Source organism: Dermacentor andersoni, chromosome 9 (assembly GCF_023375885.2).
Source record: "Dermacentor andersoni chromosome 9, qqDerAnde1_hic_scaffold, whole genome shotgun sequence".
Classification (NCBI taxonomy): domain Eukaryota; kingdom Metazoa; phylum Arthropoda; class Arachnida; order Ixodida; family Ixodidae; genus Dermacentor; species Dermacentor andersoni.
The window spans coordinates 29678687-29703630 of NC_092822.1; the positions used below are offsets into that span (position 1 = coordinate 29678687).

At 43.9% G+C, this 24944-nt stretch overlaps 2 protein-coding genes across 2 annotated transcripts in view; both read right to left on the reverse strand.

Annotated features, from left to right (window-relative positions):
- Positions 1-3044: 3044 nt before the first annotated feature.
- On the reverse strand, positions 3045-15269 carry LOC140213291 (complement C3-like). The gene is made up of 6 exons (XM_072284477.1): positions 14909-15269; positions 13171-13260; positions 9755-9865; positions 7667-7750; positions 5570-5714; positions 3045-3203 (listed from the first exon to the last, which is right to left on the reverse strand). The coding sequence occupies exons 1-6, from the start codon at positions 15012-15014 to the stop codon at positions 3062-3064; spliced, it is 678 nt and encodes a 225-aa protein (XP_072140578.1). The 5' UTR covers positions 15015-15269; the 3' UTR covers positions 3045-3061.
- A 4270-nt stretch (positions 15270-19539) lies between these two features.
- The window catches only part of LOC126527515 (A.superbus venom factor 1-like), a 77380-nt gene continuing 71975 nt past the window's right edge, over positions 19540-24944 (reverse strand). Inside the window, exon 32 of the mRNA XM_072284475.1 lies at positions 19540-19597. Coding sequence (XP_072140576.1) covers positions 19596-19597 — 2 coding nt within the window. The 3' untranslated portion in view covers positions 19540-19595. The remainder of the gene's footprint in view (positions 19598-24944) is intronic.

The window sequence follows — 24944 nt, forward strand, 5'->3', positions numbered from 1 at the left end:
ATATATATATATATATATATATATATATATATATATATATATATATATATATTGTTTTGTTTCTTTGAATTTACCGTTTGGCTTGTAACCACTCCCCCCTTTAATTCCGTAATGTCCCTGGGGGTATGCTCAATAAATAAATAAATAAAACTCGCCGTCTCTATAAAAACTGCCATCCTCTACTCACAAATACTGCCAGATGCGGGAGTCGCGAGAGTCATGCGGGGAAAACAAATGTAAAGGGCGCGAGAAAGTCAAACATCTGAACAGAGTACACAAAGAAGGTCCACTTGCGTCTGCGTCGCCGATACATCCCACCTTTTCCGGTACCTAAGATGTTAACTGGGTAACAAGTTCATATGACAAGATTATAAGAGCGCAAGTAAATAACCTACAATACATAAGGGCGGGAGTGGGGCAAAACAATAATACAAACATCTATGGAATAGTCATGTACAAAGCAAAAAAAGCAACAACTGAAAAGACACTAAAAAGAACAGGTTTTTGCATAATTAGTTGCAAATATGGGTGGTTAGTAACTCTAGTAAGGGGCTAGTAACGAAGGCCAGGAAAGTTATAGTACAATTTATGGAATAGGCAGAGTTGCGAAATTATACGTCTTGATGCTTGATCTTGCGGCATCGGCTGTTATTTGTAGAACGTGGTTCGACCAATTTAGTTCGTTAGTGATGATAACGCCAAGGTAGAGGTAACCTTCACATGGATATCAATAACTGCTTACGTTGGCTCGAAGTAGGATGACGATATGCTTCCCTTTCGACAGTCATAGGGCTTCCAGAACGGATTTTCCGGGTTACTTGACTAAATACCCACTCGAGTCGCAGATGTCGGCCGCACCAACCCCACCGTCCGACGACATATGTTCGCAAAATGGGAACTCATAAGGCTCCCTCGTTAGATTAAAGGCCATCCCCACAAAGACCAGGGACAATCGCGCAGGGTAAGCAGGCTTGCCGACGATTGCTTGTGCCATATGATGTGCATCAACCTGGGCCACCGATCTCGGCAACATCTACCTTCGTAGTCGATGTCTCCCACAAGCCAGACGAGCGTTTTACTATCTTGCACGTGGCTTCTGGTGGGTGTTGCTTAGCTTAGAGCTGCATTTGTTTATTTATTAAGATGGAATCGTTAGACGGCTCCTGGGACGAAAAAATCTGATGTCCGGTGTTATGGCACCAAAATTCATAGGGAATCGCACCAACGACCATTGGTGGGAGTTGAACCCACAACCTTTGGGGGCACCGCGATCGATGGTCTAACTCACGACATGTGGCGCTAATTAAGGTACTAGAACCACGTAGGACGTATGCGCCTACAATCCAATCTGTACTCTTATAATGATACGGCGGATTTATATGGACAAATCTCTTGTGTAACCGAATTCCGCAATGCTCCACACTACCTTATGATTACTCAGCTGTTTATCATGCACTAGTACCCTCCCATGATCGATTAATTGTGCTAGGTGGGATCCTGCGCAAACAGGACAGAGAATCGCACTTCTACTACATTGTATAATACTTCGACGGCAATCACGGCTGGTCCACCTGATGGCTCGCTACTCTAATGAAAAAGGCGTCGAGAAGCGGCTCGAGCTATTAAATATGTTACAGAATAAATTTAAGCTTGGAGCAGAATGTTGAAAAGTGCACAAGAACCGCCCGTGAAAACGCGACGAATCGGCCTTAAAAAGTAATCGGCCGTGAAAACGACTGACGACGAGGACGTAGAAATAGATACACAGATACAGCCGCTCTGTGTCTCTTCGTATCGGTTTCTTTCTACGCCCTCGTCAGTCGCGCTTACACATCGGAGCACAATATCTCGCCCACATATCAACAACTAAAAATTGTTGAACGAATGAAGGGTAATAATTAGTGAAGGGAAACATTCCGGTTACTAACCATTAGCAGCCAATCAGGACGGTGGGGAGCTGAAACTCAATAAAAATAATTAAATAAAATAAATGACGAATAGATAATGCATATCAACTCCTCACAGTCTCAGGTGTGAACAGTACCGAAACGTCTTGCACTGTTCCTAGACGCTTTTCCGAAACTTCACAGATTGAAAGACGCTTCACGAACACCTAAAAAAAGGAAAGAACATCTTTTGCTACTGGTAATGAGCGGTGGAGGAGTATCGTTGTAGTGGCTGTAACAATTTTGCCCACAATTTACGTCTGTTTCTTTACTAAGAAATCGTTTTCTGCAATCGTGGCACTAAAGAACATCTTACAATGAAGTAATTTGTGGCGTAATGTATACTTTTAACGTATGAGCTAGAAGCCCGCTTCTGAAAGCCCCATGTCCAGTAGGATTCGTGCGGCTTCCATCTGCAGCTCCTACGTTTTCTCGGTAAGGCACACTGCACAGAATGGTTACCAACGAGGCTTTTTTTCAGCGTTTCCATGTGAGCAAGGCTTACGCTTGGGAGCCACAACGGAAATAAATTTGGTTGGTATAAGGTTTTTATACAGTAAGTTAGAGTGGTACAAGGTCTTTACGTTGTGTTCCAAAATGGGATCGCAACCAATCAAATGCCTGAAAGCCGAGGTGTACTTGACTGTCGCTTTCAACGGCAAAAGGCTAGTATGCATGCTTTGAGCTTTCATATTTTCTTCATACAGGGTTGCTGTAACACCCTTAACGTAGCTGTGCCATTTTATTGGAGGTGCTGCAATCATAGAAAATTCGTAGATAATTCCTTGCCCTGCGGCCGAAGATATTGGTTTTTGAGACAAAATACACCCTAAAAGCACCGTTTTCACCAGTTCGTCTAAATTTTTTCTTTGCCGATCTTGTCGATCTGCCGATCTGCAATTTCCAACAATTCTTCATCAATGTTTATTTTTCATTTTAGGCAACGCTTACCTTACCTTCATGACACCAATACATTATTGACTATAGCGGGCGAATATGTAACACTGCTGTAAGGAAATGAAAGTAATCATGGGGCTATAGACATAAAACGGCGTTTTTCACGCGCTCCTAACGACAACTTTGAACACCAAGAACAAGTGGCTGTTCTGAAACATTTATTCATTACAGCCACCGTCGCTGGTAAACCCGTTCGAGAGCCACGCTATGGCTCTTTGCACACTTTTTTCTTCCTTTGACAGTTTGGAACCTCTTGAAGTGTGATAGATCCGAACTCTGTGATTCAGCGGGTACCTGACGCTGAAAAGCAACAACGAAAACAAAAATAAAGATTCAGCAGCATCACGTTTTGCAGACACTGTTTCGGTAGGACTTAAACATTCACTTGGTTCCCGCCGTGACAATGCAAAAAGTAAGGTTGGAGTGAAAATATATAAATTTTACATGTGTCATTCGGGTGCGAGAAATTTCAACAAAATAGAGAGAGGAAGACACCTCTTTATTTAAAACGACGGAGGTTTGCCGGCGTAGCAATATTTGATTATACAAGCTGGTCTGCCATGGTGGAGGGGAGGAGAGAGGAAGTCGACAGATAAATGAGGGCAGAAAAAAAAACGAAAATAACGCCGCAACGCTACGTAATGTCTTGATTTCACATTGGAGTCCTCCTTGTCCGAATGTACGGGTCGTCTTGATTTCACTTTTTAACTTTTTATTGCGCGAGCGCATTATATGCCCCATTACGCGAAAATCCGGCGTCGTAGTGACAGAGCTATGGTTCCAAAAATGTCAGAGGGTGCAAAGAGAAAAAAAAGCACGTCAAAAAAAGCTCGGAGTGACATCAAAGTTCACCTGAAGGTTCCTGAAAACAACGTAAATCAGTGGCTTTGAAAGGAATATGTGGTAGATATTGGTCTGGGTGGGAATCGAACCCGGGCCTCTGGTTTGTGAGACGAGCACGCTTCCCAGACGCCAGGGCGGCTCCGTGGTTCTGATACCCGGTGTGCCTGGCACGTACGTCATTGGACACGTGATGGCGCAGCCAATGGGCAAGGAGATGGCGCCACGTTACGAGTGTATGTGTGCATGTACCTGATCGTTACCTACCAAGGCCAGGACATCGCTACTTTTTCACGGCTATGCCCACCCGTTACAAAGGGCGAGGCCACTGAATCAAATCCAATCCAATCCAATAAGATGCACGCGCTTCCTCCCGCGCGTCCCTTGCTCTTCAGATTTCGTCTGTCAGGGTTTGCTATAATCAGCAAACTCTGATCATAGATAATGCTAGAGCGACTATAATGCTTTCGCAATTGCACACATAAGCAGTCTTAAGTGTGTCTGGCGAAATTTTGATGTGCATTAGTGTCCGAACGAAGGCTAGATTTTCTAGAGACAGGCTTGCGATTCGGGGCAGTCAAACAACAACAACAAAAAAAACAAAAACAAACAAATCGAGCGCTTCACGTTGCGCTGATAGGGAGTGCCACAGACCTAATATATGCCTAAATATCAGAGGGTCCCGAGAGATTGTTTACATGTTTAATTGTCCCCTGTATGACCATTCCACCACTGTGCACTCTACAGTATAGAATTATGTGCTCGTTCAACAGAGCCACAGTTGTCACAAACAGGGGCTTGCAGTTTGGCCAAGGCGGTAGAAAAGACCTGGCCGGCTGGGCACGCCACGTTCATTTGTAGCCAATGGTAGTGTGCTTTTAAATCACCATTTCGAAGTTCAGGTTAAATTCCAGAAATTCAGTCACGTGCTGAAATTTGCAGTTACATATTTCAGAATTGCATGGAGTCGACAGTAAACGAGGCACTTGGTAATACAGTTGAATAAGTGGTCATAAAAAGGGGCACGGATGAAGGTAATACAAGAGCAGGGCACCGGTTTCCTTATATCACAGTGCGTTAGGCAAGCGTACAAATGCAGTATCAATGGCCCACCATGCATGATGGTGCGGCCGCGCCAACAAAAGACAACTTCGTACTTTTCTGTGGAATCCTTTCATTCCATGCGCAAGACAAGGAGTCCATATGTAATTGCATATGGACTCCGTGTGCTCTAGTTACATCATCTGTGACGCACACGAGAAATTAATAATACTGGACCGTGAAAAACGCTAAAAGACTATGTATCTATATAGGTTGCATACTTGCGTTTAGCGTGTGAAAAACGTGTTTTGTCTGAATGAGAATATTTGCATTGCACTAATAGGTAATGTTATATTTGTGTTCGTCACGACAAAATTCACGCACTTCCTGGCCCACAAGAATGAATTTAAATCTACCTGTTTCGCTTTGTATGAACTTTGGATTGGCAGGTTTACCTGCTCTCATCTCATGGCATCTTTTAAAACACTCAGGTATGACAAGTGAAACTTTTGCATCTCAGTGAATGGAGCTTCTTGGAACACTGACCTTCGCTTGAAACTTCACACGCAGAGCACTGTTCTCAGAGGCAGCTTTTTGTTTAAGGTGACTACACACGACGTCACAATCACGCTTTCTTTCGCCTAAGAGTAGCGTTTAAACACGCAAGCTCAGATTCGGTATGTCGCCAAGTCGAGACAGCAGGCTAGACGGCATCGAGTTTAGAGACGGAAGGCCCCATTTTCTCGGGTGACAAGAGATGCACTGTAGAGCCGCAGTACGCCTACCTTAAACCTCCATCCGTGATGTCGTCATCGCTGTCCTTGCCGAATATGACGTACTGACGTCCGACGTCGAGGTTTGACGTGTTGCACAACTGGCGGCCAAGAAAAAGTCGCGTTTGGTTTTGAAGAGTGCGGCTATTTTCTTCACCTAAAATTCGAAATTCAGAGACAGGTCACAACGTGCGCCAGATAAAGCAATCATGGTTTTTCAGCTGGATTTCTGGAGGAGGCTAACATCCCTTACACGAGAAATCGAAATGCATAATTGATTGATTTTGACTAGTTCCTCGCCAATCACCTTACGGCACGTAATACCATTTTCGAGTTGTAGCCGGCGAGCTTGCTATGTACACAATCACTAAAAACAAATTCTGACCTTGGCATCAGTTTTTAGGATTTGCGCCGTCAAATTGCGGCGAAAAGGCACTGTTGTTCTACTAACTTTATTTTAACAAAGCGGCGTTTCTTACATTAAAGCACAAATCTTAGTGGGGCCACAATGTATTTGCTCGTACAGTTTGGGAATGAATTCTTCAATATATATGCTTTCAAGTGGGTACGCCTCAAAAACTCGGCGGCTACAATGTCTGAAATTCCAATATTTGCCGCGCAAATAATTTAAATCTGAATTAGTGGAATTTTGCTACTTCATTGATTACGTATTTTCGTTTCTCGTATCAGTAATGTCAGCCTCCAAGCAATCCATCTCAAAAAGTACATTGAAATAAGCTCTGTGGTACGAGCAATTATTTTTGGCCCAGAAGAAGACAGACAAAAACGCATTCAGATATACACATAAAACGCCACGGCTGACTTATTTGACCACACAGACAGGCACGCTAGAGCCACTTTTATTTGCAAGGATAAAAAAAAAAAAACACTGCCAGCCTCATGGTCATGTGACCCTAGCGCGCGAATTGCGTCCTCTGACGTGCACGCCCCTACAACAATTAAAACAGCTAATAGTGTCCATTATTCTTGCATGCGTCTTATTCCGTACGAAAATGAAGTAGTTACTTTACTCTACCCGCTGGAGCAGCGGCTCTGACGTTCTCTCGTTGAACACGAGGTCTACACGTTGGCTCCCGCCCACGACAGCCGCCATTTCGATGACGCAAAAAAAGAAACAAAAAAAAAACGCTCAAATGTTTACATTCAGATGCACATGAAAGAACGCCAGGTGCTAAAAAATTAATCTGGATCCCCTCTACAACATCGTCTCTCGTACATTTATCTTTACATTGAGACGTCAAAGGTATTCCAAAGAGAGAAAAATAATCGATCTGTGCTAATAAATTATTCTCTCTCGTACCACGCACGAAAAAATGCCGCTCTTACCGCTGGAGAGGGCTTAAGAAGCAAAGAAAGGTGCAAAAACGAAATGCAGGTGGTGGAGAAGCGGCACTGAAGTTCTCGCACTGCAGCTCGCTGTGACGTCATGCCTTCTGACGGCATTTGCTCGGAAATCTATATATTTTGTCGGCAAAGATAGACTACTTTAAAGGAAGAACCGAAAACTGAATTTATGAAGGCTTGAGAAACGTTTACTAAGCCCACAACTGTCCAATTACAAAAAAAAAAAAAAGGAAAACAGAACAGCTTTTGAAATTTTGGCACATAACACTGATGCGTCTGCACTGGGATTCTGGCGCGATATTGAAGAAACATTTGGCTTGGATAACGGTTTTATCTTCTAATAATCAAAGTGTTATCGCACAGAGTTACCATACCCTGTCAGTTTAAACTGGTCCTCTTTAGCGCCCATTAAAGATGAATAAATAAATAAATAAATAAATAAATAAATAAATAAATAAATAAATAAATTGCTCTGGTTTTCCTAAACATATTTTAGGCTAAATGTGCGATTAGAAAGCACGCCAAAACACTTATCTTGACCGAATATGTACTTGAGGAACCATATATTGCTTTTCCTCATTCATTTTGTGCGCTCAACACCGCTTCAGTGTCCCTGGGGGGAATGGCCTTAGCAGCTTCTCTAGTGGATCGTATCAGTCATCTTCATAAATCAGTCATCTTCATAGCGTTTCTATCACTATATCCCCGAGCCAAACCCTTACAGCGTGCGCAGTACACACTTACCTTCTTTTATAACTTTGTCGATGTGGAACGCTACGTGCCTATAACCTGCGAGGACGTAGTTTGCAGAAACTTTTCCTCGCCACACTGCGTTAAGTGAAAGCGAAAGCAGGACGTACAGTGTTAGGCAATAATCATCAAGCGCAGAGTACAGCTCACGAGCGGCTGTTGTATTCTGCTACGGTCATAATGGCAAACTGAAGGCGCATCACTCGAAGAATGTGCCTTTTAAATTCGGGTGTAGCTATTCCTTCAGACGCGTTAGTGGGTCTCACAGCAAAATGATAGTTTCCGGAGTGGGTTTGAAGGCGTACATTGCTCATGGCTGATTGGCGATGAGCAACATGACCTATACAAGACTATGGTCATCTCTTACGTATGCATAATAAAGAATCTCGAAATCTCCATTTATATCTGCGCACATGTTGCTATTTACAAAAGATCTCTTTCACCTGTACTTTCAAGCGAAAGAAGATTACAGCGTTGTGTTTAATATGTTCGTGTTATAGCCTTGTTTACTACTAGTAAGTAGAATTGTAAAGGGAGAGAGGCTTCGTACACAGAGACTAACCATCTGATGGCGGCCCAGTTCTAACTGTCAACCTTATTCCCTTCCCATTCACCCTTTCCGCCAAACTGACTGAAATGATCACCGTCTTCATAAACATACATCCATGTTCAATTTCATGTACATCTCCTTCTCTTCATAGTACAGCTTTCGTGTTTTTGTGTTTGTGTTGTGCCGAATGTGACTACAATATTGTGATTTTATGCGCGGTTGACATGGTGAATAGCTGCTTCTGTGCCTGCCAAGCCCTGCCACACCGCTCAAGCTTCATCAAACCGGGAACACGTACTATGTACGAGGGATGCTTAACGAAACAATCATAGCAATAATATTAGTCGTTTTGTTGGCCAACTTAGCAGCGACGACAGGAACTCGGAAAGTTAGAAGGCCTAATGCTACTGCCCACCGTAACATGAGTTGACACGAGTCCGCTTCTTTATGAGAGAGTCTTTCACATTGGCTATTCTTCAAACCATGTTCATGAGAAGGAAAACGTACGGCATTAGCAACGACGTGGATACGACGTGGATACGACGTGGATACGACATGTTACGGGGCAAGCTCCTGAAGTTGTCTTAAGATGAAGCTTTACCTCGGAATGTCCCATAATAATAAACTGGAACGTAGAAAATCTTTTGCTCAGCCGCCAATACACCAATTTTTATAAGGCTTTTTGCATTGAAACAAAAAAAAAAAGGAAAACAGGAATCTACGACTGCTAGGGTCATTTTTTTATTAGGGTCACCAATATTTCTTTTTATTTAGGAAAGCTGAAGCATTAGGCTTCAGAAAAAGAACCATCGGCAACAAAAACAACGACATCACAATCACTTAAACTCCAGCTATTAAGACATAGTGGAAAAAAAAAATTGATGCGTTATACACGACTCTAAAATGATCTTTAATTTTAGAGTAGCACTCATGCAAGAACATCGTACACATTGTAACAGTTGCACTTACGCAATAAACTCGGGTATCACTTCTGTCCAACTCCGTGGCTCTGGCAAACTCAGTATATAGAAATGCATCTCCTTATGGCAGAGAGTTCTGCATTTGCAAACTGTGTGTTATGAAAATTTTTTTCCTTACAAATTTTCGGCAACCTTTGCGAAGACGATGAAGGGGTAAACAGAAATTCTGCTCCCTGCAGTCAAATGATATACACTTTCCCTTTCAATGCAACGAGTTCCAATCAAATAAGACCAGCGTTTGTGTAATTAGAGCATTAGCTTCCTTTCAGATGTGCCATTTCAATATCGATCTCAAAGTTGCCTGCGATGCGAAGGTCCGTCCTAAGTGTTGACGAGCTAGCGTCATGTCATCTTAACCTAACCTAATCTCAATTTCGCCATGTAGGACAAAAGATATCACTATATTCATCTGTCCTGAAGGCGGAAGCCCAAACCAAGCTTCCGGGAGTAGCAGAGACGCGTGCAATATTAGGACTTCATTAGCTGCTGGCTGTTTTCTGGCTTCTTATGCACAAGTTATTACCGATAGCACAATCCCGTACGTATACCAACCGAAGTCATGGTCGTCACATGCAATCCTTCTGAGGGCCATCCTGTTCGACTCCTTGTAACTGTTGCCCGGTTTGATGACATTAGTGAAAGTTTCGTTGACAGGACACTCCGCTGTGCGGGAGAGAAAACGCAAGACTCGATGTTACATCGATATCGAAGAAACACGGAATTCGAAGCAAGATTAATTCTTAATTCCTCAATGGCATGCCCAAACACAGTTGTCCATCAGATTGTTGCCATATTTCATCTCTTTTTCCGGCTATACCGACAGCACATTTGGACAAATAAGGATGATGAAATGATATTTGAGTTAGAGCTTAATTAGTATAGTAAAAATATTCAGTAGTTGGTTCGCTGAACAATCCGCCATTTCAAACGCGCTTCAGCCTATCAAAAACGGCACTGTCGTTCATGCGTTAAGTTTGTTATGCTTATGTGAGAATTTGAAGCGTATACGAGATGCATTGGGTATTACAGAATTGAGGATAGTACGTTGCATGATACTGCAGTCGAGCTCCGCGATGCGCAAGTGGGATGCGCGATAGACGGATAGATGGAAAAACTTTATTGAGATTCCTGAGATACGCGGCTATCGAGCAATGGCTAAATAAATTTAGCACGCATGTTCATTGTATACATGCTATCGCAAGACCTGGCTTGTATTTTGCTGCACATACGACGGCTAAACGACCGCGAAGACACTTGCGCGATATACTCACGACGAGTAATACTTAATTTTGCTTATTCAATACTGAAAACAGCACGGTGTCTAAGCTGGAGGAACACGCACATTATTTCACGAACTTTACGGAGTGCCGCCATCTTGGGCTGTTAACACTGACGGTTTCTAATGGTAACAGAGCGCAAACGGTCGCTTCGTATGCATGAAGATTTAAAAAAAAATTAAATTATTGAGTTTTACTTGCCAAAACCACTTTCTGATTATGAGGTACGCCGTAGTCGAGGACTCCGGAAATTTCGACCACCTGGGGTTCTTTAACGTGCACCTAAATCTAAGTACACGGGTGTTTTCGCATTTCGCCCCCCATCTAAATGCGGCCGCCGTGGCCGGGATTCGATCCCGCGACCTCGTGCTCAGCAGCCCAACACCATAGCCACTGAGCAAACACGGCGGGTATGCATGAAGATGATCTCACACAGATGCGTTCGGTGTTTCTCGACCTCGTTCGGTGTTCCTTGACCTTGTTATTTCAACGACAGCGCGGACAAAAGTTAAATATTTTTCTTGTACGTCAAAGATTGCGGCGCGCATGGACCGCTTACAATATCGTCTATACGAGTGGTAAAAAAAAATTGAAAAGAAAACGATGCGTGACAGTTGTAGAAAGTGCGAGAATTGGCAAACTAAAAAAATACAGCGTTCAGTTAGCGAAATTGCATTAGAAGATGGTTATCGAGTTTCTGCCGACAACAACGGGCAATTTGTTAGAAGCAGGTAAAATCAAGTTAAGAAATAACAGTCTACTTTAGGATCTTATTTAAAATAAGCAAATGCTATATCAATGTAACTTACGAAATTATGCATTAGTCTGAACTTACATGCGCTTTGTCAACAATAAGCCATCCAACAGACACACTTTACGAAATTGCAATATTAATTCTATTCCGGAGGGACTGAGTTGTAAACTTGAAGACCTCTCAATCGGTCTATTTCATTTTTTTTAGATTGTGGCAATCAAAGATATAGAGGCCTAAATAAAATACCTTTTAAAAGGTCATCGTATTTTTGTAATGAGTTAAACAGCACTGAAATTGCTTCAGTGGATGTCTAAAAAAAACGTTTCCGCCCTTCAGATGAGTCGAATAGAAAAATCCTGCGGTGAAGCTCTTTTTTTTTCTGAAAATTTAACTGCAACACAATGTTGAACCATGTAAAAGGCGAATTTAATACTGTGCGGATATATAGCAGACCGCGTGCAACATATCACATGCCGCATACGAGTGGCTGAGTCACAAAAAGCTCGCAAATTTATATGTTTCTGGTGCCAAAAACTAAAGAAACGCCGTCATTAACACTTTCCGTAAGCGGCTGGAAAGCCCAGAACGTCGGAGAGCCAGCACAGCTCCTCCGCATGACTTGTGCGAGGGCCGGCCCTCGTTCTAGGCCCACACCTGCACTTCGTTTCCAGGCGAAAATTTGAGGAAAATTTTTCACTCAATGTGATGCACAAACTCGCGTGCTGTTTAATTTGCGCAAGCCGCGCCAAGGTGGCACTATCACGTGTCCGAGAAATCGGCTGGAAATTGCACATGTGATCTCGGTCGGCCACCAGTGGCTGTACTTATATGAGTAGCATACTGAGAGCACGGTTCGAGGCTTGACTGAGTAGCCACAAAGCTGCCTCGAGCAAGGCCCACACACGCACTTCGTTCCCGGGCGAAAATTTGAAGGCAATGTTTCACTCTGTGTCATGCGCAAACTCGCGTGCTGGTTAATTTGCGCAAGCAGCTACAAGCTGGCACTATCACGTGTACAAAAAATCGGTTGGAAACTACACGTGTTCTCGGTCGGCCACCAGTGGTTGTATATATATGAGTAGCAGACTGAGAGCATGGTTCGAGGCTTCAGTAAGTAGCTACAAAGCTACCTCGTGCAAGGCTCGCACCCCGTAAAAATTTTGAAAAGAAATTGTGGAGATTACACGGTACGTAATTACATTAATCAAAATGTTGCCTTTGCATACGAAATGTTGTTAACTTTGGAATTGCAAAAAAAAAAAAAAACTGCGAACGCTAACATTTTCTGGGTGGTTTTCAGCAGGGACTTCTTCTTTTACTGTAAACCAGACTCCATTACTACTGGCACAGCTCGTCTAGCCATCCTTAATAGAAGACCCGAAACAATTCGAGGTCACATTCTTGATTCTTTTTCAAAACATTTTGATCCATGAAAATTTTGAGAGTTCTGACCTGTTTCTAAATGTATTACTATTTGTGGGATACCCGGTTTACGAAGACGGAGTAATGCCCTAATGTCCCTAGTTCAGCTTAGGGTGCCTCATTCACCTCCTCACCAACCTGCAGCAGAGGATGTTCAGCTGTTTTGCTGGTGCCATATTGTGACATTTGTTTAACCAGAACACACACAGCTATTACTGCAACCATCAACGATGCGCTTTATAGCTACCAATATAATTCACCGGCAGCAGCATAATAGGACTCAGAATTTCTTGAGAACTTTCATTCGACTAGTACGCTCGCGAAACAAAGATTTTTACCACGCGTTGTGGTTAATACGATTATCATAAGATGTCCCCAGGAGCTGTCTTAGTCTCCGGTGCACCAGTATTACCAGTAAGAGGTAATAAATATGCATTTGTCTGATTTGTCTGAAACATACATCGCAATGCATTACTCTCTTTTGCTAGATGGCTAAAACCTGCCACCGTTAGTACCTGTAGCGCATTTGCACATGTTGCCGTCGCAGAAGAGCTTCACCGAAGCGCTCGCTGGATCTGGTCTGTAGGACTGGGTGCAATTGTCGCCTGCATACAAGGAGGAATGCAAACCATGCGTACGAGATGCACTAGTGAAGATTTTCAACTTTGTTTAAAGCAAGAAATAGAGGGAAAAAATTATTCCGGTCCAACTCGTCTGAACCGGCTTCACACCCTGCGGTGCCCGAACACAATTCCATATGCAGCAAAACTAGAACTCCGACCATCTTTATTTCTCTCCACGTAAGATATTTTGTATACAAAGAAAGGTAACTTCATTTCAGGAAAAATCTAATTGTAGTACCGCAGATATAACAATTTGTAGTTGGTTCCTCCACTCTCCGGATACCGTAACTCGCTCTAGTATATCATAAAGGCTGGAATTGTGTACTTAGGCATGTTTATCCTGATTAAATCGGAATTTTGAGGTGCCAAAGTAAACGTGAGCCAAGTTAAATTATCAGCACTACAGGGGGATAAGCACAGACCTCGCGGTACTCGGCTGGACGCGTGTCCCACTTCTCTCCTTTCCTCGTTTCGCTTGCTCAGCGCCTTGCTTCTTCTGCGCATACTTTTAAAGCGGATAACTTTCTTTGGCCCTTTCAACAGTTTCGTGGTTGGTCAATGGTCGGTGTGAGGTTGGGTGGTGGTCTATGTTAGGCTTGCCGGTGGTCCGTCAGTGGTCGGACCCGGCAAGAAAAACGTTCGTTTGTACACTCTCTCTCTAGCTCTCTCTCTCACGCTCGCTCCGTCGTTTTCTTGCTGGTGCGTTGCTTCTTTCCGGCCATTTGCTTACCTTGACAATCATCGTCGATGGTTCGTGCGCATTTTTTTTAGCAGCAGTAAGTTCTCGCCCCCTATCCATGGAGGGAAACTGTCGCGCGTGCGCAGTTGTGCTCCAGTTTATGAGCAGACCGTTTGTTAAGGGACTTGACCCACGCGCTTCCTACCATTAGGGGAAGGAGAGAGGTAATGTTCACAGTTATTAAATTCATGCAACTGCGTCTATGGCCTAATGAGTAGAACATCTTGATATTACGCTTGCGCATTCTCGTTCGAGTCACAACACCGGCGAATCTAGAACCTAGCCACTACCGACCGAAAAAAGTTAGTTTGCTGTGGAGCTAGTTGGTACACGATATTTAGAACAAAAAGATTACAGACACAGCCATGATTTGCAACTTGTCAGCACTGTGTCTGCCTGCCTCTACTCTTCTTTCTTATTATTTTTTTCTGTTTGCTTGTTGGATCTGTGCCAGCTTCGCGCTGCTTACTACTGCTTACCCACAGAAAAACACTTGATAAGACAGAGGGAAAGAAGGCTGCGCATTAAAAATTACGAGGTTCTATGCTTTTGAGTGCGAAGCAGACGTAGTGCTGATAACCGTTAGGAAAACACCTTTTCTCCAATACATGCGTTCCGCCAAAGTATTTGACAACGCGTTTATTTCGTTTACAGTGCGTTGACGCCATATGCGATGTGCCGAGAGCACTCTTTGGCTGCCATTCTCTCTGGTAAGTGTTTAGCGTTTAGTCTTCACTCCACTCTAGAAATATGGTTGCCCATGTAACGAAATCCGCCTTTTCATTGTCTCACATAGTGGGTGCGAAGGAAAGGACTCAACGCGAAGACTCGTTTCTGACCTGTGAGTGGGATATCACAGTAACCATCGGTCTATGAAAGAGACACACTTACTTTGTCTGTAATAGTCGTACACCTTCACGGTTGAAGTCTGAAGATTTGCTACTGCAAATTCCCTTTCAACCCGAAACTTTAGGCAAGTGGCCGTCGCCGCTTTCATCTACAAAAAAAAAAAGAAAAAAAACGCCACGCTGTCACTTAGAAGGCTCCCTCCTCCTGAAATCCCTTGTAGCTAGTCCCTCAACTATATGTCCGCCAGTGCGAAAATCAGTTTCCAGGTGTTGTTCCAGCATGTATGTAACAAATCAGGTATTATGAAATACCACGGCATTTTCACAGTGCTCAGAACAGGTGTCCTTCAATTTCAGCCAGTGATTTTCTTTACTACAATATGAAAAAAATTGTGTTATCTTGTTCTTTCCGGCAGCAATACCTCCTTGATTTACTTAAGAGTTTCTGACGTATTTTTGGTTCACGTCATTGCACTGTGAATTTCCTTCGACGTGCTCAAATTGGCTCATTCAGCGTCAAGAACGTAACGTTTGGTGCTTCCTTAAAAGGGCCGTGAACGAAATTTTTGAGGCTGAATTATGCATCGCATGTTAAGCCATTACACGTTCCTCAGCAGGCTGGTGAAATTTGAGCGCATTCGGCGAGGTAAAAAAAGAAAAAAAAGACGCAGTCTCGCCCGAAAGGCGAAACATTTGTTGCAATGATACGAAGTAAGGATAACAGTTTTATCGGCCGCTTAAACTCGTGAACATTCGCTTACCAACTAAAACAACAACCGTGGTGTCATGCGCGCAGGCAAACAAACAAATCTCACTCGTTGAGAGCGCGCACACTCACTGTCAAAAACCGCTGAATTCAGGAATAGCAGCCGCCGCAGCGAGCGAATTTACCTTCGTGCTGCCTCTAAGCGCCGACGACACTTAGCACACCAAGCAATCAGCCCTCGGCGTATCTAGACTCTGTACTAATCGCAGATAATTTTCCAGATAGCGCGCCCGCTGCGGGGCTCAGCGGCGCCATACGGCCATACGCAGCCGCCGCCGGAGTACATAGCGGTTGCGCTGCATTTCGTGACGTCACACAGCCTATGTCCAAGTGGAGGTCACTGTACGTAGAAAGGCCTTCGAGGAAGCGATCTAAATTGAAATTTCCAGCAAAAATGCTTACGGAGAGCCCAGTTTTTTCCCCCTCATACAACCCTATTGAGATCTCTCCTCTCAGTCATAATGGTGAACTGAAAACCGTCGTACGACCATACCATGGCCCCTTTCCACTGTTACTACGGTACTACTGCGTTTTCTTATCTGAATTCCAAACTTCGTTTGTTCTCATCGCCATATTTATAGGAAGTCATTTGATAAGGCGTTGTCCAAATTTTATTGTTATTTGTGTTTTCCTGCTTCGAATGTACCGCTTCATTTCTGACTGCTTATATCTGTACGTGCTTTGCACTCTCTCTAATGGGAGGTCCCCAGACAGTGTGATCTTGGGACATACGTCTGTATGTGCGCGCAACATTTATAGGCGAAAGCTTGAATAATCCTGAATTCCCCTGACCCCCCCCCCACCCCCCCCCCCCCCAAGAAAAAAAAACAACTTTTATGTGGGCGTGCATTGTGGCTTGCCTACCGTTTTAAGGTAAAAGATGACGCCGTTCTCCCGTTCTTCGTAAGATTCTACCCCTGCCGTCTCGTTGGCAACCTGCAACAGAGGGGAAAATTGAACAGCCTACAAGAAAATGCACAGGATATTGATGACGCTCATGGAGCTTTATCTACAATGTTTGCTCACTTTTTACCTGGGGTCTGTTGCCACGCTTCTATTTAAATACCCGAATAAGCCAAAAAGCAAGCTGTTCAAATCGAAAACGAATTCTGCGCACCTGAGCGATAGGAGCCGGAACCCCAATTTTTTTTTCAATCAAGGGGTAGTTGTGACACATAGATTCGGGCCTTAGGCGTGAGCGGCTTCCGTACACAAATGAATTTCTTGTGCGTTTTTATGCAGTTCTAAGCAGCGGCAGTAGAACATTCAAATTATGTGTTCAATAAAAGCACCCAATTTTTCGAAAATTTCAAAAATTCGAAATATGGGAACGTTTGAACCGGAATATTCGGTTGAAAATTTCAGTATTCCGTCCAGCCTGTTCAATAATATTTCATGGCAGGATCTACGTCGTCGCTCCCAGTAAATACACCTGCCGTCTTGAGAAATGTGCCACGCACATTGGTCACAGCAAATTTCAAGTTGTTGTTTGCCAGCCAGGAACTATGGCGACATTTCACTTGCGATAGTGAAATCTATGAGCTTGAACACTTCGACGTAGCATTACATGTTTTAATGGAATAAACAAACTTGCTATTAGGACCATTCATCTCAAAGCTTCGACAGCCTCGAATAAAAATACATTTTTATTCGAATATGGCATTTTTGTATATATATATATATATATATATATATATATATATATATATATATATATATATATATATATATATATATCCGTACTAACACCCAAGTTTCACCGTTTGCACCACTCTGCTTCTGTGACCCATGTAAGCGCATGATATATTTCCTAACATATTCGTCTCTACCTAGAAACACACCTAATTGCAATCTGAAAGTCACTTAGAACGATTGTGGGTGTTTTTCGAAACTTACAGCCATGAAAATATTTTGCTTCCCAAAAGCTTTCCCCTAGCTGCATTACAGCGGCGCAACTATTTGCCTTTCTGCATAGCTAAACGTCCACGAGAAGCATAGATTCACAAAGTCTGTTCACCCGAAGAAAATGGCTTATTTGTATGCGTGAAATGTCCAACTAATCTCATGAAAAACGACGCGAACGAAAATGCCTCAGCCATTGCATCTCATAGTGAAGTCACTCCTGGATCGTAGACTTCTTGTGTAATGAGCAGCTGTACTGCTTGCTGCTAGGAAAATATTTATGCTGTAAGAACAGGGGAACGGTTGCTTACTTTTTCCAAGTCATCCTTAATCGGCCTGAAGCCAGTGAAAATTCCAACGTCCACAATAGCCATGTTTGATTCATTTCTGCCCAAGTATCTGCAAACAACAAAGCTATTTTGTGTGTGTTTCTAATACACGCCAGGAATTACGAAAACAGCTTCCGAAGCATTAACACTCTAACTGGCAAGATAAGAAATTCGTGGCCTAGAATTTATTATTGCACCTAAACATTACGTATGAATGGTGATTGCGACTGCATTTGTGTCGAATTGAACACCGCTTGGCGGTCCTTCGAGTTATGGACAGTGAGTAATGTACCGCAGCGGTATGCGTTACCGGAGCCAGCAAGCAGCAGCAGCCTGCGGTACCAACGCAGCATGCCCCCTACGTCAGGCGCGACGGGAAACCGAGGAAGCAGCAGCGGCCACCATGGCCGGAAGGAGATAGTGGTACGTGCGGCCCGAGCCAGAGAGCAGCATCAGCCTGCGGTGCTGGCCTGGACACCGCGCGCCGGCTTCCGAGAGTGAGAGCGAGGGTGACGTGGCGTCGCGGGGATGCTCTCTCCCTTCACGCAACGCCTGGCGCGCTATCGCGGCAGGAGGTGTTCCCTTTCGTCCACTTCGCTCCGTAGAGGCGCGCTCATGACGTGACGTGACGTCGCAGCCAATGTGATTGTAGGTGCCGCCTTGCTGCTACAGATTACAGACACCGGCTTTTTCACTCAATGGGGCATTTGACGCATTAGCATAAAAAATGATAGCTCACTTAAACAAATGAAACAATTTTCGCAGTGTCGAGACTATTCCCACCACTTGCGCTAAGAAGAAACCGACGGGGGGAAGAAGCCGGGGGTGGGGGGGGGGGGTGTTATCGAAGCATCTGCTGTTGCTCACGGTAAAAGTTTTTCTGAATTCCAATGTTGAGCGGGTTGATGACGAAAGACAAATTTAAAGGCAATACTTATGTTTTCATTTGTCTGGCTTTCGGATATGTTTTTACAAGGTCAACATTATTGTTCAGCTGTCAGTTAAAGGCCTAAGGACGAAACAAATACTAAAGTTTACAATGCAATCATGTGCGGATGAAGAAGGAAACATTGAGGCGTTTTCATTGTGCAGGACGCACTACACACACTTCTTGACCGTTGCAATTAAGGTAACAAATAATACCTTCGTAATGAAACAACCTTCTTTATCGATGAACGGCCGATACATACGCAGTGAGCCAGTAGAAGTATGCACTTGCATCCCTGATAAAGGAATATTAGGCACCGTTTCTTATTTGCCCGTATAATGTACTCATCAAAGCACCGACGCCTAAAGCGTGTCATCCAACCGGTCGTATTAGCAGAGCTATAATCTGACAAAGAAAGAAGTACACCGACCAAGAAAAACTTGTTTAAAATACAAGATGTTTCGGCTTCCATAGGGAAGCCTTGTTTAGAAGTGGGCGAAACAGGTTAAAAAAGGAGTGCAGAATTGTGGTACACGCGGGGTCTAAAGCCGAGTTACGCCGCAACACATATGTTATTAAAGAAACAAGAACAAGATAATTATTACGAGAACAAGGAACGACTAAAATTAGAATAGATAGCTTAACCAAAAGCGAAAATCTCGTCTGCTACCTATACTTGTAGGGACGGGTGAAAAGAGATAGACAAGAAATTAGACAAAAAGTACAGGCGAAATTAATGCAATACTTACCTGGTGCACACTTTTATTTGATACGTAGGCTCTTTATCAGGCTTGTTTTTTGGTTTTCCTGAAAAAATAAAATAAGTAAATAAGAGGCGTTAGCTCATTTTTCGTTATTCACCGTTCGGCGGATAAGGCAAGCGGAAGAATATGCAACATGGATGTGTTAAGCACGTCACTTTTAACAAAAATCCAAAATGTTGGTCCGAAGTGTCTCGCGAGTTTAGTTTTGAGCATGTGATAGGATTGCTTCCAACTCCAAAAGTATGACTTATACCAATGACTAAGCAAACGTTGCTTCCGTGAAATTAGTTGACAAAATGTAGCTGCAGCATACACAAAGGGTAGACCTCTTGGAATTCCAATTGTCAAGTTGGTTTTCCCACAGTGCGCAAGTTCCCGATGTAAACCCTTTTCGCGGAGCAGCTTGCTCTAGACGAACGAGATGGCGCTTCTGGTGGCGGGCCTCACATTGCCTCATCCAAAGCGCACAAATACGAAACCATGTAAAAATTGAAATTCTTCTTTCATTTAGTTCATAGTTGTAGGCTAGACATATCGCAGATACTTTCTTTCTCTGCAGGATACGCCACAAGGCAGAAACACGCCTTGACAATTACTCCTTTCTCCACCCGGAATAACACAGTTAAGTATTCGTTCTTTCCTAGGCCTATAACTGAATGGAATAAACTTCTTAATGGAGTCGTTTCACAAACATCCTTAAACTGTCTTGCTGTACAATTCCAGCAGTGAATTGTCTCGCATGTCGAGCTATGCTTATTATACGTTTGGTTTGTATTGCATTGCCAAAATGTGCACTTTCCTTCGCTGTATATTGTTGTTGTTGTTTTTGTGGCTTGTCAATTTGCAAAACCCAACTAATGCAACTCCACTAAGCTAAAATCCCAAGTCGGGATTGCAATATATAAAAATAAAAATAAAAAAAATTAATATTACCGCTTCTGCCCTGCTACTGGGCGATCAGCCTTGGGAAGTGCAACAGGGTGTTCGCTAGCACATATGTGCTCCATTCATGGTGGAAAATGCGGAGCGGTAGAGGGAAGACAGGCGTAGTTGTTGGCTGCCAAAATAGCGACTGGCATATTAAGGAATGAAATTAATCTGTGTGGCCAAGTTGACGGACCACTCCTACACAAGGACTGCCTGTATTGCCGGACCTTCGCGATGGACGACTCTCCTCGAAGATAAAAAATTTGGTCATCCGTCAATGTTCCATTGCTAACCTCCAAAAAAGGATTTATACCACAGAACATCGGCTAGAGTGAGTACCACTCGCTACACAGTGACAAAGGGAATAGCACTGCTTCCTGGCATAATCATATTCACCGCACGTTATCTGCACACATACACCCCAATGCATATGCGAACTTACGCCCATGTATCACCAAGCATCAAGAATAAATGAATGGGCACACTCTATTATCAATGCCCCTATGATTTATGACGGCGACTACACTGACAGCCCATTGAACATAGTAAGCGAGCGACCATAGTGATAATACGCTTTTGATAGAGGCTATTACAAAGTAGAGATGATCTACGTTCGAAGCCTTGGGTGCTGCAAGAACAAATCTGTCGCAACTGACAACATGCGCGCGCAATTACGCAGAACATAAACAGCCCGATAGTGACCGCACCGAGCTGCCTTACTGAGTCAGCAACGTGACTAGCCGCTGCTTCAAAGTGTTAGCCAAATAAATTGCGAAGAGCAAAACGCACTCATCCCGATTTAATTATTAAGCGGTAAATTTGGAAAGCTTGAAATACATTTCTTGTGCCCCTTTTAGTACAAGAACCGCATACGTTTCTCGTGCCATTTTTTGACAAGACGTAATAAGCTCGGAAAGCGCTCACATGTCCTCCGAAATCTATGCCCAGAGCTTCGTGTCGTCCAACCAGCCACCGGCTACGATATCCGCCGAAGCAGTGGTTTGCTGGGCCGCACCGGCGTCACGCACATGCATTTTAAACACAGACCGAACGAAGGCGGCTGAGGCAGGCAATGGAGGCGTCACCACGTGATCAAACATGGCGGCGCCCATGGGATTGGCGTGAAAAGGCTCTGCACGGTGGCCACAAACCATTGCGAAAATGGTCATCGCTAGGCAGCCGGCGGCACCGTCGTCACTTCTGTGCGACAAACAATACATTAGCGAAAGCATCCACAGTACTACCCCTTAAACTTAGTGAAAGTGGGGGGGGTTACGCGCTAAAACCACGGTATAATTATGAGGAGGACTATGGCAGGGGACTCCGGTTCAATTTTGACTACCTAGGGTTCTCGAACTGACATTATTATCTAAGTATACAAGCGTTTTTTGCATGTCGCTTCTATATAAACAAGGCCGCCGAGGTCTGAGTCCAAGGCGCAACGTTGAGCTCAACAGGACAATGCCATAGGGCCTAAAGTTACCGCGGCGAGTGGCTACTCAGCGAACATTATTCTGGCAATGTTACTGCTGCGCGATATTGAGCACTTGTGCACCGCGGCAAAAACAGTTTTCACTTTTCCAAAAGGCAGAGTTGCACACGTCAGAGAAAAAAGAAAATAACTGATGGCGATTACAATCACTGCCTTCCAAATGTAATCGATTACAGCGACCAATCACTGGCGCCACTAAAGCATTTGAGCCGATTACTAAAACGTACCTGATTACTTTTATGATACTTTCCTCGCAACTTTATTGTTAACAGATAACACTGCAAAAGTAAAGTAAATGGAACAAGCCGGCAGCGAAAGCATGGAAACAGAAAAAAAATTCCAAATCAAATTTTGGGATTTAACGTTCCGAAACAGCAATGCGACTGCGTGGCAGGAAGTATCGGAGTAAAATTTGTATTAAATTCGACAACCGCTAGTTTGTTAACGTGCACCCAAAGCATGGTCCCCAAGCGTTTTCCCATTGCACCTACGTCAGAATGCAGGCGCTAGGGACCAGACTCGAACCCGTAACCTAGGGATCAGCAGCACAACTGTGTAGCTATTTGAGACACCGCGAAAGGCGTTAGAAACCGACTGTCAAAAAAGATTTAACATGAGATCCAGGATTACTGTGATCAAACAACATTGAGTAACCAGAAACTTTTTTTATAGGGAACACAGGCAGTTCAAGTCAGGATCAGACGGGTCTAGCTCTTATTTATTCATTCCTTCCATGACTTGCTCCTAATGGCAAAAGAAGCTTTCAGTGGCGCAAGCTTTGTTTACGAATGCATTCCTTATGCTTGCCGCTCACTAATACGACTGATTTCATTGTACGCGCATTCCAGAGTGTGCTACAGTCACTATGGGCTAATTAAGACAAAAACAGAACGCCAGGAAGTGGCCGTGATCGCAATGCGCGTGTTTTTTGTTTTTTTTCTCACCCTGTGCTCGCCCAACACGATGCCTGGGTGGAAGGTGGGCTGAAACAATCGCAAATGACGCATTAATTTAGAAATTCCGAGTTGGATAACAAAAACACACGGGTAAGTAATAAAAACGACAGTTGCGATCGGTAAAAGCAATCCATATCAATCGTTAAAGCTTTTCCCACTTTTTTTTTTTTTACGAGCACACATGCATGACTTACGAAACACGTCACGAATGTTTTTTTTTTTCTGCGCCTTTAAGAAACGGGGAAATATAAAGCTATCCAATTTGGACTAAATCGTTAATGAAGAAAGTGCATTATTATAACGACACCATAAAATCAAGCATCTGGCAGAAGGACAAAAAAGAAACCGTCCGCTCTAGCAAAAGCACAATTGTAAAATTGAGTCTCCGACCCAGTGTTTTGTTACATGGTCAATGACCCAATTCTTTAGTCACAAAGAAACATATTTTACTCGCTTACTGCAACACGTACACGAATGCAAGTTGGTGCAGAAGTTTAAAGAAACACTGAAGAATGCTATTTGCATAATGGCCAGCTATCCCGAAATTTTTGTAAGTTTTACAAATTTGAGCTCGTTTTACAATCTTGCGAATGTTACATCATGTTTTACGACATATAAATTCCTTTAACAAATGCATTTGGGCTGTAAGCCCCCGATACCCTCCCGTAGAAATCTTCCGATGCACGGTGAAAGAATGCAAGAGGGATACTTCGAGCAAGCTTATGCAGACAAGTTACTGAAGCACCCAGTCGCAAAAGAAGTCACTGTGATCCAAAAACAATGTGTTGCTTTCAACTATTTGCTATGCCATGTTTGTCGCTGCATGTGCTCTCCATCGCAAGTTAAATCATCTATCTTTAATGAAGCGTGTATGTATCCCCGAAATCCCTCTCTCGCTCTTCTCACTCCTACCCCCCTCCCCCGCCTGCTTGCGAGCGAGATTTTTCTGAATTTCAAAGCTCAGAGGTTGGCCGGTATGTTATTTGGGTAGGCTGCATCCGTAAATTATGCAGTGCCTAGCCTTACGATGACGGTAAGCTCGGTAAGCCTCAACAGACGCAAAACTGTACACGTTTCGTTGCGGAGCAAAGCTTTTTCCCCTGCTCACAGCGACGTGATGTATTTTGATGGCGTCTACTTGTGCCAATGGTTCGTCAGTAAAGAAGCGTTACGTTGCGTGATAAAAATAGGTAAGCCTAAACCCAGCAAGTTTCCACATCATTTCTTTCGAAACAAAAACGTCCCGAAAATGAAGAATTTGATGTTTCGAAAAGTAACAGTGCTGACAGAACGAGGAGAAAGGAGGTTAACCGAGGGGCCCGCTTTTTTATTATTCATGTCATAAGAAGCCAACAAACAAAGATACCAAGGACAACACAGGAGAAATTAGTTGTACCTACTAAATGAAACAAACTACTCATAAATTAATGGAATTGAAAGTGGATGGAAAAAACAACTTGCCGCAAGTGGGGTACGATCCCACGTCTCCGCATTACGCGTGCGATGCTCTACCAGACTAGCCGCGGTAGCTCAATTGGTAGAGCGCCGCATGTGTAATGCGGAGACGTGGGATCATTCGCAACCTGCGGCAAGTTGTTTTAAAGTTACTGGCCGCGAACTTGCGATTTCGCCGTGGCGGTGCTCCGAGGAGGCACGTGACGTTACAACGCGCGCCTCGCCGCGGATATTTCTCTCTCCCTCGCTCCCTAGTCACTACTGCGCATGCGCCACTAGTAGCACCGAGCTACAGGTGTTCCGCCGCTGCGCAGCGCCGCGCCTAACCGCGCCGCCGTTTGTTATGACGTCACACCGCGTTCCTCGTCGTTGCGCTCGCCTCCGCTCGCTTCGCCAGCTGCGTCGCATGCCTGATAACATGTCGGAGGATTGAAAAGGAGAGCTCGGGTGCGCCGCCACCACAGTTGAGGCGGCAGTACGGATGAAGACAATTCTGATGAGCAGGAGGAGGCCTGGAATCGACATCGGCACGATATGAAGAGGAAACTAATCACCCAGGA